The sequence below is a fragment of the Abramis brama genome, assembly GCF_963993115.1.
Source record: "Abramis brama genome assembly, chromosome: 3".
Taxonomy (NCBI): domain Eukaryota; kingdom Metazoa; phylum Chordata; class Actinopteri; order Cypriniformes; family Leuciscidae; genus Abramis; species Abramis brama.
The window spans coordinates 44,368,535-44,383,723 of record NC_139965.1 but is presented as its reverse complement, the minus strand read 5'-3'; the positions used below and the strand labels follow the sequence as shown (position 1 = coordinate 44,383,723).

General features: G+C 33.9%; 2 protein-coding genes across 10 annotated transcripts in view; both read right to left on the bottom strand.

Annotated features, from left to right (window-relative positions):
• Positions 1-259: 259 nt before the first annotated feature.
• Positions 260-15,189, bottom strand: part of LOC311078686 (uncharacterized protein) — a 43,339-nt gene continuing 28,409 nt past the window's right edge. For 7 of the 8 annotated variants that reach the window (XM_084107656.1, XM_084107658.1, XM_084107659.1 and 4 more), the window contains 4 exons: positions 6,414-6,512; positions 6,296-6,320; positions 5,841-5,923; positions 261-1,246 (listed from right to left, as the gene is read on the bottom strand). In XM_084107656.1, coding sequence (XP_083963782.1) covers positions 1,233-1,246; positions 5,841-5,923; positions 6,296-6,320; positions 6,414-6,512 — 221 coding nt within the window. In that variant the 3' untranslated portion in view covers positions 261-1,232. Of the gene's footprint in view, positions 1,247-5,840; positions 5,924-6,295; positions 6,321-6,413; positions 6,513-15,189 lie in introns of all 8 variants that reach the window. The other variant, XM_084107657.1, reaches the window with a different exon arrangement.
• Positions 10,622-13,934, bottom strand: LOC311078687 (uncharacterized protein). 2 transcript variants are annotated; one of them, XM_084107665.1, is made up of 5 exons: positions 13,896-13,934; positions 13,657-13,738; positions 13,493-13,554; positions 12,829-12,993; positions 10,622-10,917 (listed from the first exon to the last, which is right to left on the bottom strand). In XM_084107665.1, the coding sequence occupies exons 3-5, from the start codon at positions 13,543-13,545 to the stop codon at positions 10,770-10,772; spliced, it is 366 nt and encodes a 121-aa protein (XP_083963791.1). In that variant the 5' UTR covers positions 13,546-13,554; positions 13,657-13,738; positions 13,896-13,934; the 3' UTR covers positions 10,622-10,769. The 2 variants fall into 2 exon arrangements, with proteins under 2 accessions (XP_083963791.1, XP_083963790.1); XM_084107664.1 differs by lacking the exons at positions 13,657-13,738; positions 13,896-13,934 and having other exon boundaries at positions 13,493-13,648.

Genomic DNA, 15,189 nt, shown 5'->3' with positions numbered 1-15,189 from the left:
ATATTAATATATATAACTAAGAACTGATCAAATCCTTGGCTTGTAATGATTAAACTATGTCGATAAAACCATTATATTCTATAGCATGCTATATTAACAATAATCTGGCCTTCAATAAGTTTGGCACTACTTGTGTATATTATATCCATAATAGCTCACATTGGTAAAAATATCTGCTAAAACAACCCAGGCAGTCAGTTTTAGAAACCAATAAACCAATGTGTCTTTAACTGGAAATAAAATAACAATGACCCCATCATCAGTTTCTCTAATTTATTTTAATGACCCTAAATAATAAGTGCAGTCAGTCACAGTGCATTAAGAACTCAGTGGCAGTAGTGAAAACCCAGGTCCATTTGAAGTTCTAAACTTCCTTTAATCTTTCAAAATCTTAGCAGTACATACAAAAGGTACAAAAACAGTATTATTCGCTTAAAAATTCAGACTATCAAATACTTAAAACAATTTAAAAATGAGTAATAGTATATTGAACAGCATCAAACAGAACAGTCAGTTTATACTAAATGCCCAACAAAGGAGTCAAGGAACAAATTACACTGACCAAAAAATAATAATTGTTATGCACTATTTTATCAAAAATATACAATACTTCAGTAACTTGCTGAAATTAATAATAACAAAAAAGCTAAAATAATGACCAATCAGTTAGTTCAAGATATAAATGCTAAAACAATGGATATGATGATATAAATGCCCAACAATTGGAGTCAAGGAACAAATTACACTGACCAAAAATAATAATAATTGTTAAGCACAATTTTATCAAAAATATACAATACTTCAGTAACTTGCTGAAAATAATAATAACAAAAAAGCTAAAATAATGACCAATCAGTTAGTTCAAGATATAAATGCTAAACCAGGCAATTTTTAATTGTCACAAACTAGTTAAAATTACAAACTAGGAAATTAATGTGTAAAAAGTACTGCATGTATATGACCAACTTTTCTTTACAGCAAAGTTGCAAAGGTGTGAAGAATTAGAGTTTACAATCCTATTCAAATAATGGAGTATGTCCAAACACAATATTTCCTGTTTGCTGTCCTGAAACACAAACACTTATCTTAAAGTAAGAAATCATTTGTTTGTGGGAAGCACTCCTTCATCACTCCTTTCCTCTTCAGTTCCTTTGTCATTATTCTTCATTATTCAGAGTAAGTGAGTGTGGATTCATGGCTAATGTTGAGCCTCTCCTCCTGCAGAACTCCACTTATCTTGCTGCAGCTGTATTAAATGGTGATAGAGACAATAAAAATGTAGAAACAAAAACCCAAATTGCCCAAATCATTGAAGGAACAGTGATAAGTGTATAGCAAACCCGGAACACTTTACAGAGGGGTAACTTTTCCCTTTGGGACATAAGTGTAGTATTTTTAATTTAGTCTTTTAAGAATTTTTTTTTTCAACAACTGTTATCACTGTAGGTACACCGTTAACTAACAGAAAAGTTATATTTTTGTTGCTGTAGGCTTTATAATCTTGAAATAAATTGTCTTTGTATTGAAAGTATTAATTGCAATACAATAATATAATTATTATAAATGAATTGCAAGCAAACCATAAATTAACAGAAAATTTAATTTAATTTAAAGGGATAGTTCGCCCAAAAATGATATTTAAGCCATGATTTACTCACCCTCAAGCTGTTCGAGATGCATATGTCAATCTTTTTTCAGACGAACACATTTTCAGTTATTTTAGAAAATGTCTTAGATCTTTCAGTGGTTATAATGTGAGGCAATGGGGTCCAGCTGATTCACGTTCGAAAATGTACATGCATCCTTCTCAAAAATAATCCATCCGGCTCCAGGGGGATAAACGAAGGCCTTCTGAGGGTAATCCGTGCGGTTTTGTCGTAAAAATATACATATTTAAAACTTTATAAACTAAAATAACTGGCTTCCGGTGGCGGTCGGCAGGGCCGTGCACAGACATTTTGAGGGGCAGTGGCTTAAACCAAAAAAGGGGGCACTATAAGGAGTTTGAATGAGGCAGTATCATCTTAATACAGAAAATTAAAAACAACTCTTTTATATGAGCAATAAGATTACAATTAGGATTTAGTGCAAAATCAAGTTATGTTGTTATAATTACTCTTCCAAATAAATAATTCAATGTCAATGCCAGTTTAACTGTCTGATGCTCAGTGGGCTCTCACTCTCTGAGCTGCCTCATCCTATGGAAGTAGTATAGACATTTAATTTAATATTATACACTTAAAGTATAAATTGAAATGATATACAGGTTACAACAGTTATAAAGTCACACCGGGGTAAAATGCGCATTTGACTTAATTCTCTTTTATACCACTCAATGGCACAAATTCTGCTCAGCACTTTTTTTCATAAACGCTTTTGATGAAATTTGGCTGATCGTTGACTTGATCAAAGTTGATTCTGTGCTAATTTAATCTACTATTTTATGTATATTTTTTTATGTTTTAGACTTATGTAGCAATTTAAATACAAAGATCTCAAGAATCTTGTTTCTGTATTTTTAAAATGAAAATTATGACAGATAGCCTATATTTATTGAACAAACATTTATTATTTAATTGATCAAAATAACTCCAAAATTGTTATAAACTTTACTAAAGTGATTGGTTTGAACAAGTATCAACTTAGACATTATTAAAAGCATATTAATTTAGCTTAAGTATTTTTATCAATACTGTGTGTCTTACCATGCTGGTTTTACCCCGTGTGTAGCCTACCTCCTTGCCACCTCATACATTAATAAGATTTTTAAACAAACCACCTTTCTGATTTATTTTCACACAAAATCTGTTGCTCCATAAATTTTCAAACATATATTGTTCTGCAATCATACACCGGGAGTAGTGAAAATTAGAATTCTTGTTCAATCAAATTATTTAACCTGATCTAATCTAATATAAATAACACTAATAAATAAATCATGAATAAATAAATAACATTTTCTGTTGTTTGCAGATTTTGTAGACAAAAAAACAATGCCTTCACAAAATTAGAAGAACAGAGTGAGAAAGAGCAAAGACAAAGCCTATTCAACATTGCAAAAAATTGAATCAAAGTTCTAGAAAGCCAGAGGGTAAATCATTATAGAATATTTAGCAGACAGTTTTTCTAATCTAAATGAATAGTACTTTAGTATAGTAGGTTACAAGGTGGCTAACGGCACAAAACACATTTGCTTTTCTTCCAAGAACATGGATGTTGCACGAGTTGTAACTTGTTAGCACTATTTGAAGACCAGGAGCAAAACATTTTGCGACAGAAATACAAAAACATATTACCAAAATACTAATTTTGTGGATCGACTACTGTCTGTAATGTGGATTGTAATTTGTAATCGACCTGTGAATGGGACGAAAATCTATTCTGAAACTGTCGTCGGAGAGCGGGCACATGCTTGTCTACGAGTGACGCTGCGGAGCAAGCAGGAAAACACGGAGCGGATTAGCGGAATCAGTGGATCTTTAGCGGAGCGATAACAGAACGTTTTTATGGGAATCTTCTGGAGGGTTAGGGAGGGGGGCGAGAGGGGCACCTCAGCTGATGAGGGCAGAAGGGCAGTGGCTCTAGCCACCGGGCCACCCCCCTGTGCACGGCCCTGGCGGTCGGTGCACGTTCACAGAGATGGATGCTGGCGTATGACGTAAGACGTAGCGTAGGAAGCGTCGTGACGTAGAACGAACGTGACAGCGCAGCCAGAGAGCAGAGCAAAACAAAACTCAACGTTCGTTCTACGTCACGACGCTTTCCATCTCTGTGAACGTAAAGTTATAAAGTTTTAAATATGTATATTTTACGACAAAACCGCACGGATTACCCTCAGAAGGCCTTCGTTTATCCCCCTGGAGCCGGATGGATTATTTTTGAGAAGGATGCATGTACATTTTCGAACGTGAATCAGCTGGACCCCATTGCCTCACATTATAACCACTGAAAGATCTAAGACATTTTCTAAAATAACTGAAAATGTGTTCGTCTGAAAAAAGATTGACATATGCATCTCGAACGGCTTGAGGGTGAGTAAATCATGGCTTAAATATCATTTTTGGGCGAACTATCCCTTTAATTACAGGACAAAGTCAGAGTAATGAGTTGCCAGTATATCTTCTATTATTTTACGGATTTATTTAACATTTGCAGTTTTTATAGGCTACCATTAAATAACAGAAAGTGTCCTGTTTTTTATTGCACTTATATGTATATATACAGAAAGTCAAATTAACAGAAAATTAAAAATGTTTTAACTACAAGACCAAATCCGAGTAATGAGCTGCCAGTACTTAGAGTGATAAGACTGAATAGTTGTAATAAATCATTTACCCACTAGAGAGAGGAATTGCGCCTTAAAGTTGACAAATTCATTGCTTTAAAAAACAAACACAAACATCAAGCTACACACAAACATTCATTAGCTCATTGCAGAAGAGCCTTTCTCAGGAATTGTTTCTGAGGTTTATGAGAAAATGTTCAAAAATAATGTCTGACCATTCTCAAGTTTAATGATAATTAGAATTAGACAGATTTTTTTTTTAACAGAATTTTATATCCCAAAAAGAAAAAACATCTTTTTGAGGAGGTTTGGGTTGTTCATATTGTTTTTTCTTTGTCTATAATATTCTATAGTTTTTGTCTATTATGTATTCTATATAAAATCTCTGTGTTTAACATTTTCATGTGGTAAACACAGACGTAAATTGCACTACATAATGATAATTTTTTTCACATTTATACTTGTATAAAACTATTATGCCAGACATTGGGTAAATAGGAACAAACCACATTGTCGCATTGACATACTAGACACAATAGCTGTTCAAACTCACAGCACTCATTCAAATGTTCTTTTCAACAAAACAATCGACAGCATTTCCTTCATCGTAATCATGGTTTGAAGCATGCAGGGACTAAGTCAAATGAAATTGCACAATTTTAACCGCACACTAGACTAGATCTGAGCTTGCAGAGAAAAATATTTCCATATTAAAAAAGTCTGTGTTTATACACAATGGCATTGCAGGTCTCTAGGGTCACAGTGTTAGTGATAGTGTTTTGCAGTGGAAATGCCTATCTTTGATCTCCCTATTATCTTTACTGGGTGGCGGTTAGGGAAAAGGGGACAGAGGCAGGGGAATACTGGCGTTGTGGAGGTGCGATAAATAGGAGGAAGCACCTTCTATTGCATCCACAATGAGATATTCAAAGCCCTCGGCTTCCTCTGAGTGTTTGGAGATGGGGAATGCGATGGAATGCCAAGAAGGGAAGGGTGTGGACAGATTAAAGCGAGAACAATCTGGGTATGAAAAATGGGATTGGATCTGTCTTATTGCCTGTGAGAGGCTTTTGAACCAAACAGCCGAGTCTCACTACATCTAATCTGGGATTGTTTGCACTACACACTAGCAATAAAAACATATAGCGACCATGCCAAACACACGGGTGAAGAGTGAAGTTATGTAATAATAAATATCCAGGCTTTTGATAGAAATGCTTTTATGTATTAAAGGGACAGTACTCCCAAAAATGAACATTTTGTCATCTTTCTTTTAAGATCATGTTGTTCCAAACCTGACTGTATTTCTAGAACACAAAATTGGATATTCTGAACAGTATTTTCATCAGTTTTTGTCAAAAAAGCTTTTGACAATTTTCATAATATCTTCTTGTGCTTCACAGTGAAGAAAGATAATATGTGCATGGTTTGGAACAAACACATTTGTTTAGTAGAAAATACATCCCCATTATAAACAAGACTATCTAAAGTCTTATTCCTGTGTTCTCAAACATTTATGCAGTGATTATCACAGACAGAGAAGTAAGTGACATACCATTGTCCTCTCCAACTGATGTCTTACTGACTCCTAACAGCATAACACCGTCTTTGTTACTGTCTGTCCTCTGGAAAGAAGCACTGAGTGCCCGCAACAACATAAAAGAACACCAATAAAAACGATAACGTGAGCCATCAAAATATAACAATACATCATACACTTACTGTTAATAATTTTCATATTCAATCAGCAATTTAGTAAAATTAATATTTTTGACAAGGGTAAAGAATTGAATACTATCATACTCTACTGCGGCTACACTGTATTCAACCCACCCAAAACTTAATTTAGAGTTCACGTTTAATACAGGGCGTGGCATTCGCATTTTTTAATCCAGATTTGTGTAAAAAAATATGCAAATAAAATGACTTCCAGTTCAATCAAACTTTTTACAATAACAGCTAACTGGCTGTACATTATCAGATTGAGATTCTGTAAACATATACACTCACTTCTCTGTTCCATTGTCAGCCATTTCTGAAAAGAGGGAAAATATATGATTATCATTTATGGAGTTACTGACAGAAATAAAGGAAGTATTGCATATAGGATTCATTCAGATTTAGTCACCTGGCCGATGCTGGACTTTTTTACACTTGAATTTCAAGTATATCATTGCTGCCAGAACAATACACAGAACAGGCAACAGAATCCACAGATATCTGTTTTCTATGAAGAGAATGATGATTATGATTATCAGGGTTCTTGCAGGTTTCAATAAGTCAAATTTAAGACCTTTTTAAGACATTTTAAGACCATAAAGATTGAAATTTAAGACCTACACAACGCATTACCAAATAAATATTCAAATCAAAGAATTAATTTTATTTCAATGAATTCAGTAATTGAAAAAGCATTAATTTAATTTACAGATAAATCACATTAGTAACCTTCCACACCCAACAACACGTGTCAGAGAAAAGAACAGAATCAGATATAAATTTTTTATAGAAAATTGCATATTATACTGTAAAAAAACACATAATTAGTTGATTTTAGTTGATCATAACTAGAGATGAAATGGCATGAACATTTAATTTAATTATTATAGTGACAAAAATGATCACGGTTATCACAGAATCATGCTCAAAAAGTATTAATACTATACAATGAAATCAATTCACCAAGTTTTATGTCGAAAACCAGCAAATAAATAAATTTAGCATCAATATGCACTTTTTGTTTACATAAACATTAAAATAATACCATTAAAAATGAACATTTTTAAAGTGTCTTGCATGTTATATACTAACATGTACAAGTTAAAATAAAGGTTTGACAAAAAAAGGTTTTAGAAAAAGATAAACCTCACATATTTCAGACTTTAAATCATTTTTTATAAAAAGAATGAGTCAAAAAAGATAAATTACTGACATTTACAATGCACTTTAGCTTATCTTTTATTATTAATAGTAAAATTCGGTCCTATTTTCCCGTCTGGCGTCTGTCGTTGCTATGCAACCATGCCCTGCGTCTCCACAATGACAAAGAAGTTGTAGTAGCTAATGGATTTTCCACCACCGAAAAACGCTTGCTGTAGCTCTGCCACAAGATTTATTTACGGAGAAGAGAAAAACACCCGTAGTGTTTGGGTGCACCCCCATCCTTCCTGTTGACTGAGCTTTCAGACAGCGCCTGGAAAAAACGAGCGCGTCGCTTCACAGGGTGTCTACAGATATAAACAAGTTAAATTTAAGACTTTTTAAGACCTTTTTAATGCCACTTTGAATGAAATTTAAGACCAAACCTGTGATGGAAATACACATTATATAACATGCGTATATGTAATATTTAACCCAAGTAATTGAAATAATTGAATATTCATTACTTGTTTATTGAACTAAAATCAATGTAACATTTGCAATTGTGAGAATATTCAGCAAAATAGCTCCTTTCATGTTATGTTACTCAGGGTTTTTCCTGGCTCAAAATGAGGCGGAGGTGGTAAAATCCTAATAATGTATTTTAATAATAAGATAATTAAATTTGTATTTTTTGTAGATCATCATATAGCCTTATGTGTTTCCCACATTATTTTTGTGGGTGGAGCTTGTGGGTGGAAATTTTGTAAATTTTAAAGATAAATTCATTAATCTGGTGCACTTTGAGTCACCCGAATCCACTGTTAAAAATAGATAATCCACCCGCAAACCGCCTATATTCTTTTATTTAGATATCTGCATCTGATCATCACATTACAATTATTCAAATTCTCAGTGTTAAGCATGATAATATGGTAACATATCACATTGAAGTTAGCTGATTTAAAATTAACATTTATTTAAAATAAAAGTTCTTCTTTTGGCAAAATTACATTTCCTTAATAGCCTAAACAGAGGCTTTACTCCCTTCAAACTTAAATTGTCAATATTTCATTACATCACTGTTTGAAAACACTAATTTTTTGTACCTTTTATAAAGGGCATTTTTCCCCTAATTTTATTAAATGTTTGTTCCATCTTTCATTTCAAATTCTTAAATTTGATCAATATATTCAATTAAAATAATAAGACACTAGGCTGTTATCAATCAAATTAAATGATTTACATTGAAAAATTATAACTGTATTAAATTAGATTATTTTAAATATTTCTGAATATACAAATAAGGAATGTTGGAAAGAATGATACTTTATGAAACTAAACCGCCAGTAGGAGGCGGCAGGCGACCGTCTTAATGAGCGAGTCATTGAGTCATTCATTCAAACGATTCATTCAAACGGCTGATTTATTCAGAATGAGGCAGTTTATGAATGGGTAATTGAATCTTTGACTCAACCGATTCGTTCAAAACGCTGAATCATTCAGTAATGCTGCTGCAACAAGTGTTGCTGTGAGATGTTACGGTTCTGCTGTGATCTTTGTTTGGAACTATTTTCGCTGCTGAAACAGAACAAAAACAGTCATTGCGTCTAAAATGTAAGTGCCTTAATTTTAACTATTTGTTTATTGAACTGTTATGAAATCAGTCTCGGTTTCAATCTTGATGGCATTCAGGAAAACAGCTCTCTGGTCGCGTGTAGCCTAGGCTATAGGCTATATTGTTTCTTAACTATAATATGTTATAAATAACTGCGCGAGCCTCAACAGCGCAACATTGTTACCGCCAGTACATTAGGTAGGACTATATTATTATCAACTATAGGCTATCAATCGCCACTTACATTAAATGAAATAAAACAGAATCATCCTCACGTTTTCGGTGATTCCCATAGTTATTTGTCATTGTCGAGAGCCGGAGGCGGCACGAAATTTGACAGAATATATGCAGGAAAAACCCTGTTACTTAACTATATCACATGTTATAAATAAAAAACTCAACATTTTGAATTTTTACCTCAGTTTGTTTCTTTATGTTTGCCGTTATGCTCATTTGTTTTGATTTCTTCCTTTAAAATCTATCACAGACACAGAGACAAGCAGCGCGAGCCTCAACAGCGTTACCAGAAAAAGCCTACATTATCATTATCAATAGCTGTTTATGTAATAAAATCTGAATCATTCTGGCGATTCAATGCTTTACTGCTTATTTGACGGACATTAAGTCCGTCAGACTGGAGACATTTTTGCGGTAACGTGACCAGAAATATTTAAGACCTATCGAATATGAATTTAAGACATTTTAATACTTTTTAAGGCCTTTTATTAGGAAAACTTTATTTAAGACATTTTAAGACTTTTTAAGGACCCGCGGCCACCCTGCTTCAATTATGAGCACGCTTACCGCGCGCCTACATTTGAATGAACTTGAGCGCGCAAAAGACGCGATATGTGAACGGCCTCTTGGCGAGCGACCTCCAATCAGGCCGCGAGCGACGTGTTGGAGACCCCAGTACTAGAGCTCCGCTTTGTAGGCTACGACTCCATACTTTTTTGCTACTTTGTAATAACTTTCTGCGCGTTTCTGGAAATAAACGAGGGTAAACCCTTTTTAAGACCTGACTAAATGAAATTTAAAAATGAAAATCTGCGGATGAAAATCTGTCCGTTTTTAAGACGTTTTAAGGCCTTAAATTTAAAGTTCAGAATTTTAGACTTTTTAAGACTTTTTAAGACCCCGCGGGAACCCTGGATTATATTCTCACCAAAGATTTTCAATTGAGCTTAAATATAATGGAATTTAATATACCTGAATTATCTGCAAGTTGACCTTACTGTAAAACTTTTCACTGTAAATTTACAGTAAAATACTGGCAGCTGGGTTGCCAGCCACATACTGTATTTTTACAGAACTAGTACTGTAAACAGCATTTACAGTATTGTACTGTAAAACGTTGTACTGTAAATTTACAGTAAAATACTGGCAGCTGGGTTTCCAGCCACATACTGTATTTTTACAGAACTAGTACTGTAAACAGCATTTACAGTATTGTACTGTAAAACGTTGTACTGTAAATTTACAGTAAAATACTGGCAGCTGGGTTGCCAGCCACATACTGTATTTTTACAGCACTAGTACAGTAAACAGCATTTACAGTACTCCACTGTAATTACCAAATACAGTATATATACCACATACTTTTACAATATTAAACTTGTCTACAGCAATAAATTGTATAGTAGTCACACTAGGAAAAAGAAAACAAAATTTTCTGGGTTTTAAAACATTTATTTTGGTTAAAAGCAAAGATCAGAAAATTGCCTTCTGTGAACATGTTGGCTGAATGTTTTTTAAACATAAAATGCAATTTTAACACTTAACAACAAACAGGTAACACTTAGCACTTAATTAAAGGGATAGTTCACCCAAAAATTTAAATTAGCTCATGATTTACTCACCCTCAAGTCATCCTAGGTCTATACGACATTCTTCTTTCAGACGAATACAATCGGAGTTATATTAAAAAATGTCCTGGCTCTTCCAAGCTTTATAATGACAGTGAATTGCTGTTTCTGTTTTGAAGTCCATACAAGTGCAAACGAAATCCTATTCAAAGTCTTCAAGTTTTCGCAGAAGTGAGGACACCTGTAGGCTTACAGTGTTCTTTTTTTGCACAACTTGGCCAGTTTTCTTTGAAGTTACTTGTCCTTTCTTTGTTTTTGATCCACGTTCAGGATTGATGTCAGGAAATCGTCTAAAAGGCAGAAAAGAAAGGAAAAAAAAACAATGAAATATTATGGACTGAGTTTATATATTTTGACATAGAGAGACAGCACAAAAGATGTGTAAATAAAAAACAGATATCGGTTTTAACGACTAATCTGTTTGGATAAAACTGAACATGAAAAAAAAAATGCAATGTTGGATGTTGTGATCAATAACTGATATTTTTTCTGCCCTGGTTAAAATACATCAACTCAATGTGTCTGTTTACATGTGCACTGTCAACTAACTAAACTTTTGGAAGTGGGGTTGCCAGATTTAAAGTTTTATTCTACAACTTTTAATATCATCCCCTCATCAGGTCCCATCAGAGTATCAGTGGAAAGGCAGCCATAGACTCTGTTTATATAGAGCACACATTGCCAGAATGCAGCCCAAACCTTTGTGACAGAAATAATTTAACTTTAATTGCAAGCCTTGCAATGTTTATTGCATACATGACTACATGATAATGTTAAACATGACATTTACCAGACTAAAATGCATGTTTGCACCCAAAAATCACCCTTAAGACTTTCGTTCATCTTGGGAACACAAATTAAGATATTTTTGATGAAATCTGGGAGGTTTCTGTCCCTCCATTGACATCAATGTCATTGCAACTGTCAAAGCCCAGAAAGGTGGTAAAAACATGTAAAAAAGTGACGAGAATACTTTTTGTGCGCAAAATAACCCTAAAATAACGACATTGTTGAATAATCTCTTCTTTTACATGTCATTCTCCTACACTGATTTGTGAGGATGAGTGGGCCGGAGTGTATTAAAGGATAACTCTCGCCAAAATGCAACCTAGGGTCTTTTTGTTAATCTACCTGAGGCAAACTTTTGTTTAAAAGCATAATTAGGATGGAAACGCCACTTTTAAGTTTGACCGTATTTTCGTTTTTGGTCAAATTGCCTTTTGAATGGGAGTGCATGGGGCACTACTATGATAGCATTAAAAATCGCTATTTTTGAAAACACTAAGAAGGCTCGACACAACATGAAACTGTGCTTGAAGTATCACCAGGGGCTCTACACATGAACTCCAGCATTGAGAACATTGTTTGTGTACACAGAGTTTACCAAAAATAAAGATTTTGAACAACTCACGGAAGCTGTGTCCGCCTGCATTTTGACAGTCAAAAATAGTTGATCTAATAACTTTATTCTAGAGCTGCTGTAAAGCCAAAATAATCTATGGTACTGTAATTTCCTATTATCACTGTAAAGCTGCTTTGAAACAATCTATATTGTTAAAAGCGATATATAAATGAATATATAAATGCTGTTCACTACGTCAACAGCGTAGGAGAATGACGTGAAAGAGTAGAGATTGTCGAATAATGTCGTTATTTTGTTTTTTTTTGTGCACAAAAGGTATTCTCATCGCTTCATAATATTAAGGTTGCACCACTGTAGTTACATGGATTATTTAAACAATGTTTTTACTACCTTTCTGGGCCTTGAAAGTTGCAAAGACGTTTCTGTCTATGGCTGGTTCAGAAACCTCTCAGATTTCATCAAAAATATCTTCATTTGTGTTCTGAAGATTAACAAAGGTCTTACAGGTTTGGAACAACATGATGGTGAGTAATTAATGATAGAATTTTCACTAATCCTTCAACTGAAAACAACTTGCACTGACATATCTTAAATATGTGACTGCCACTGTTTTGTCTCAAGATGCACACCAGTAATGTTTTTTTTTTTTATTAGACATTTTTATAAAAGCTGCTTAAATACCCTAATTTTATTAAGGCCTAGACCTGTCTTAAGCTAAGCCCTGTATGGAAACCAGGGCCATATTGTTCATACCAGTAGTCAGCTTAATAAATACTGTCAAGACAAGTCACAATTCAGTCTAATACTTATATGAATGGCAAATATGCTAATGACTAACCTCTGAACAAACTCAAGGTGCTGCCTCTTCCTGTACTGCAAGCTGAAGTTATAGGAGGAGGCAAACAACGCTTCCAGGCCAGTGATGAAGTTAGGCTGTGATCCTTTCCACACACACCTTGACCTTCCAAACGTAATGTCCAGCACTGGTTGCTTAGAGATTGACCTGTAATTGAAAAAAATAAAAAATAAAATGAATTAATAAATAATATTAATAATTAAAATAACTATTGTGGGTTCCACTGTGGTTCGATGTAGTTGTCTATCTATTCCTATAAATTAAATTTTTCACCTAAATATTAAAATTGATTAGGGTTAGAACACTAAAACGCACTGCCATATTATTTTGCTTGTTTTAAGCATAAACTCATTAGTGTTTTTTTCTTGTTTCCAGTCCAGATATCTAAAATTCTTACATGAAGAAGCATTTAATTGACAAGTAAAAATTGTCTTGTTTTCTGAAAGAATAAGTCAAAATTACTTATTCTTTCAGAAAACAAGACAATTTTTACTTGTCAATTAAATGCTTCTTCATGTAAGAATTTTAGATATCTGGACTGGAAACAAGAAAAAAACACTAATTAAGAAAAACATATTTTGCAGTGGAGTGAGTAAATGATGGCTTTTCATTTTAGGTTTAAACTACCCGTTTAATGTTTACATACCAGGAAATAAGGCGTGGACTCTCTGGCAAATGTAGATTGCTGGACATCAGCATTGCAAATTCCTGAAACAATTTTTAAAAAGGACAGCACAACCATGATCAACAGAACCAAAACATAAAACATATTACAGATTAATGAGATTTGTTGAATATCATCTAGCCTACTTATCTGCTTGAAGGATAACACTGTCTAACTTCTCTTTGAATTGTTAGTTGTAGGACCATGGCATCATGGCAATCAGGAATACTAACGTACATTTGAAAACAGCATTAGGAACAAGGATTTTCTTGTGCTAGCAAAATTCTGACAACGATTCAAAAGCACGATCACAGAACTGACAGCATTTGATAGCATTTTTTTTTTACCATAGACTATAACTGTAACACTACTTAAAAGCACTTACATTAGCACTGGACCGTCATCAGATTACAAAGCCTGAAACGAAAAATATATCAAAAGCAGGTCATGCAAATAACATGGTATATGTTGCCTATTATGTGAAATATCGAAATTAACGTTAACGTTACTTGGTAAACAGGTGGAACAGAGTGAATTGTATGCGCGGCCGCGGTAGAAAACCGCGTTCGCAAAATCAAAACAAATAACGTTAAGCATTTGTGAAAACAATGTAGAAATGCGAACGCAAAAAAAACAAAATATATTGGCTTACCGTATCACTCAGTTGAACAATTTTCCATCTTCTCAAACTCTAAATCCCACTAATCGTCACAGGCGCAGGTTATTCAGATGACAAATTCTTCCATCCGTCTTCATGTAACGTTACTGTAGCACGTTAATGTCGCCCATTTTCTGTTGCGTCGCAGGCAACTAATGTTTGAAACACGAACCGAAGCTCACAAAAGCTTAAAAATTGCTCACAGATTCACAGGCACTGTTTATCTTGTTAACAGAAATGATTATTCTGTTCAGTTGAATCCCGCTGACAAATCAAGTTTGCCTGTAGTAGCTACTGTCTGCTCGCATCACATTTGAACTGAATTGAGCGCGAAAAAAATCAATCCCACAATGCAGTGCTTTTACAGTATGATACTGTATTACGAATTTATCGGGTTGAAAACAGAAATGTGCTGTATATTTACAGCTGTTCTGTAAAATATACAGCCTAATACTGTATTATGGAAATACAGTACAATTCTGTAGGAAATTCGCTGTAAATTTACAGTAAAGTTTTACAGTGGTCCTTTAATTGGAAAATAAACACATTTTTACACACAAGTCTATTGTACAAAGCATTAAAGCAGTCACAGACACACAAATTGTTGTATTTTAATTACTGCTGTCATTTAGCTTCTTGTGTGTTGGATAAGAAAGGAAACCATGCTTATCTGATCTACATGCATTAAAATATAGTACATGAAAAACAATGTTAGATTTTTGTAGATCAAAAAGTAGATCATGGTGCTAGCAATGCCAAGATATTGGCTTCAGTGCCCAGAGAATGCAAGCCTTATAAAGTATACCTGCAATTCAATGTAAATTACTTTGGATAAAAGTGTCTGCATCAATTTTCCTCCACAAACATTTGTAAAGATATATAAATGGCATTGAATTAGATACCAAAATTTCAAACTATTCAACCATTTCAAAGTGTGGATTAAGTATCCAAATCGTTTTTGGGGTGAATGTATTAATAGTTGGAGCTCCAAAAGTTGTATTTATAGCAGAAAGAGTGTTTA

Bases quoted from the DNA above. Each gene is read 5' to 3' on its own strand.
- LOC311078687 (XM_084107665.1), bottom strand. From the start codon at position 13,545: ATGCTGATGTCCAGCAATCTACATTTGCCAGAGAGTCCACGCCTTATT. The intron at 12,994-13,492 runs GTATGTAAACAT...TTTCAATTACAG, and splicing joins AGTCCACGCCTTATTTCCTG to GTCAATCTCTAAGCAACCAG. The intron at 10,918-12,828 runs GTTAGTCATTAG...TCTGCCTTTTAG, and splicing joins CACCTTGAGTTTGTTCAGAG to ACGATTTCCTGACATCAATC.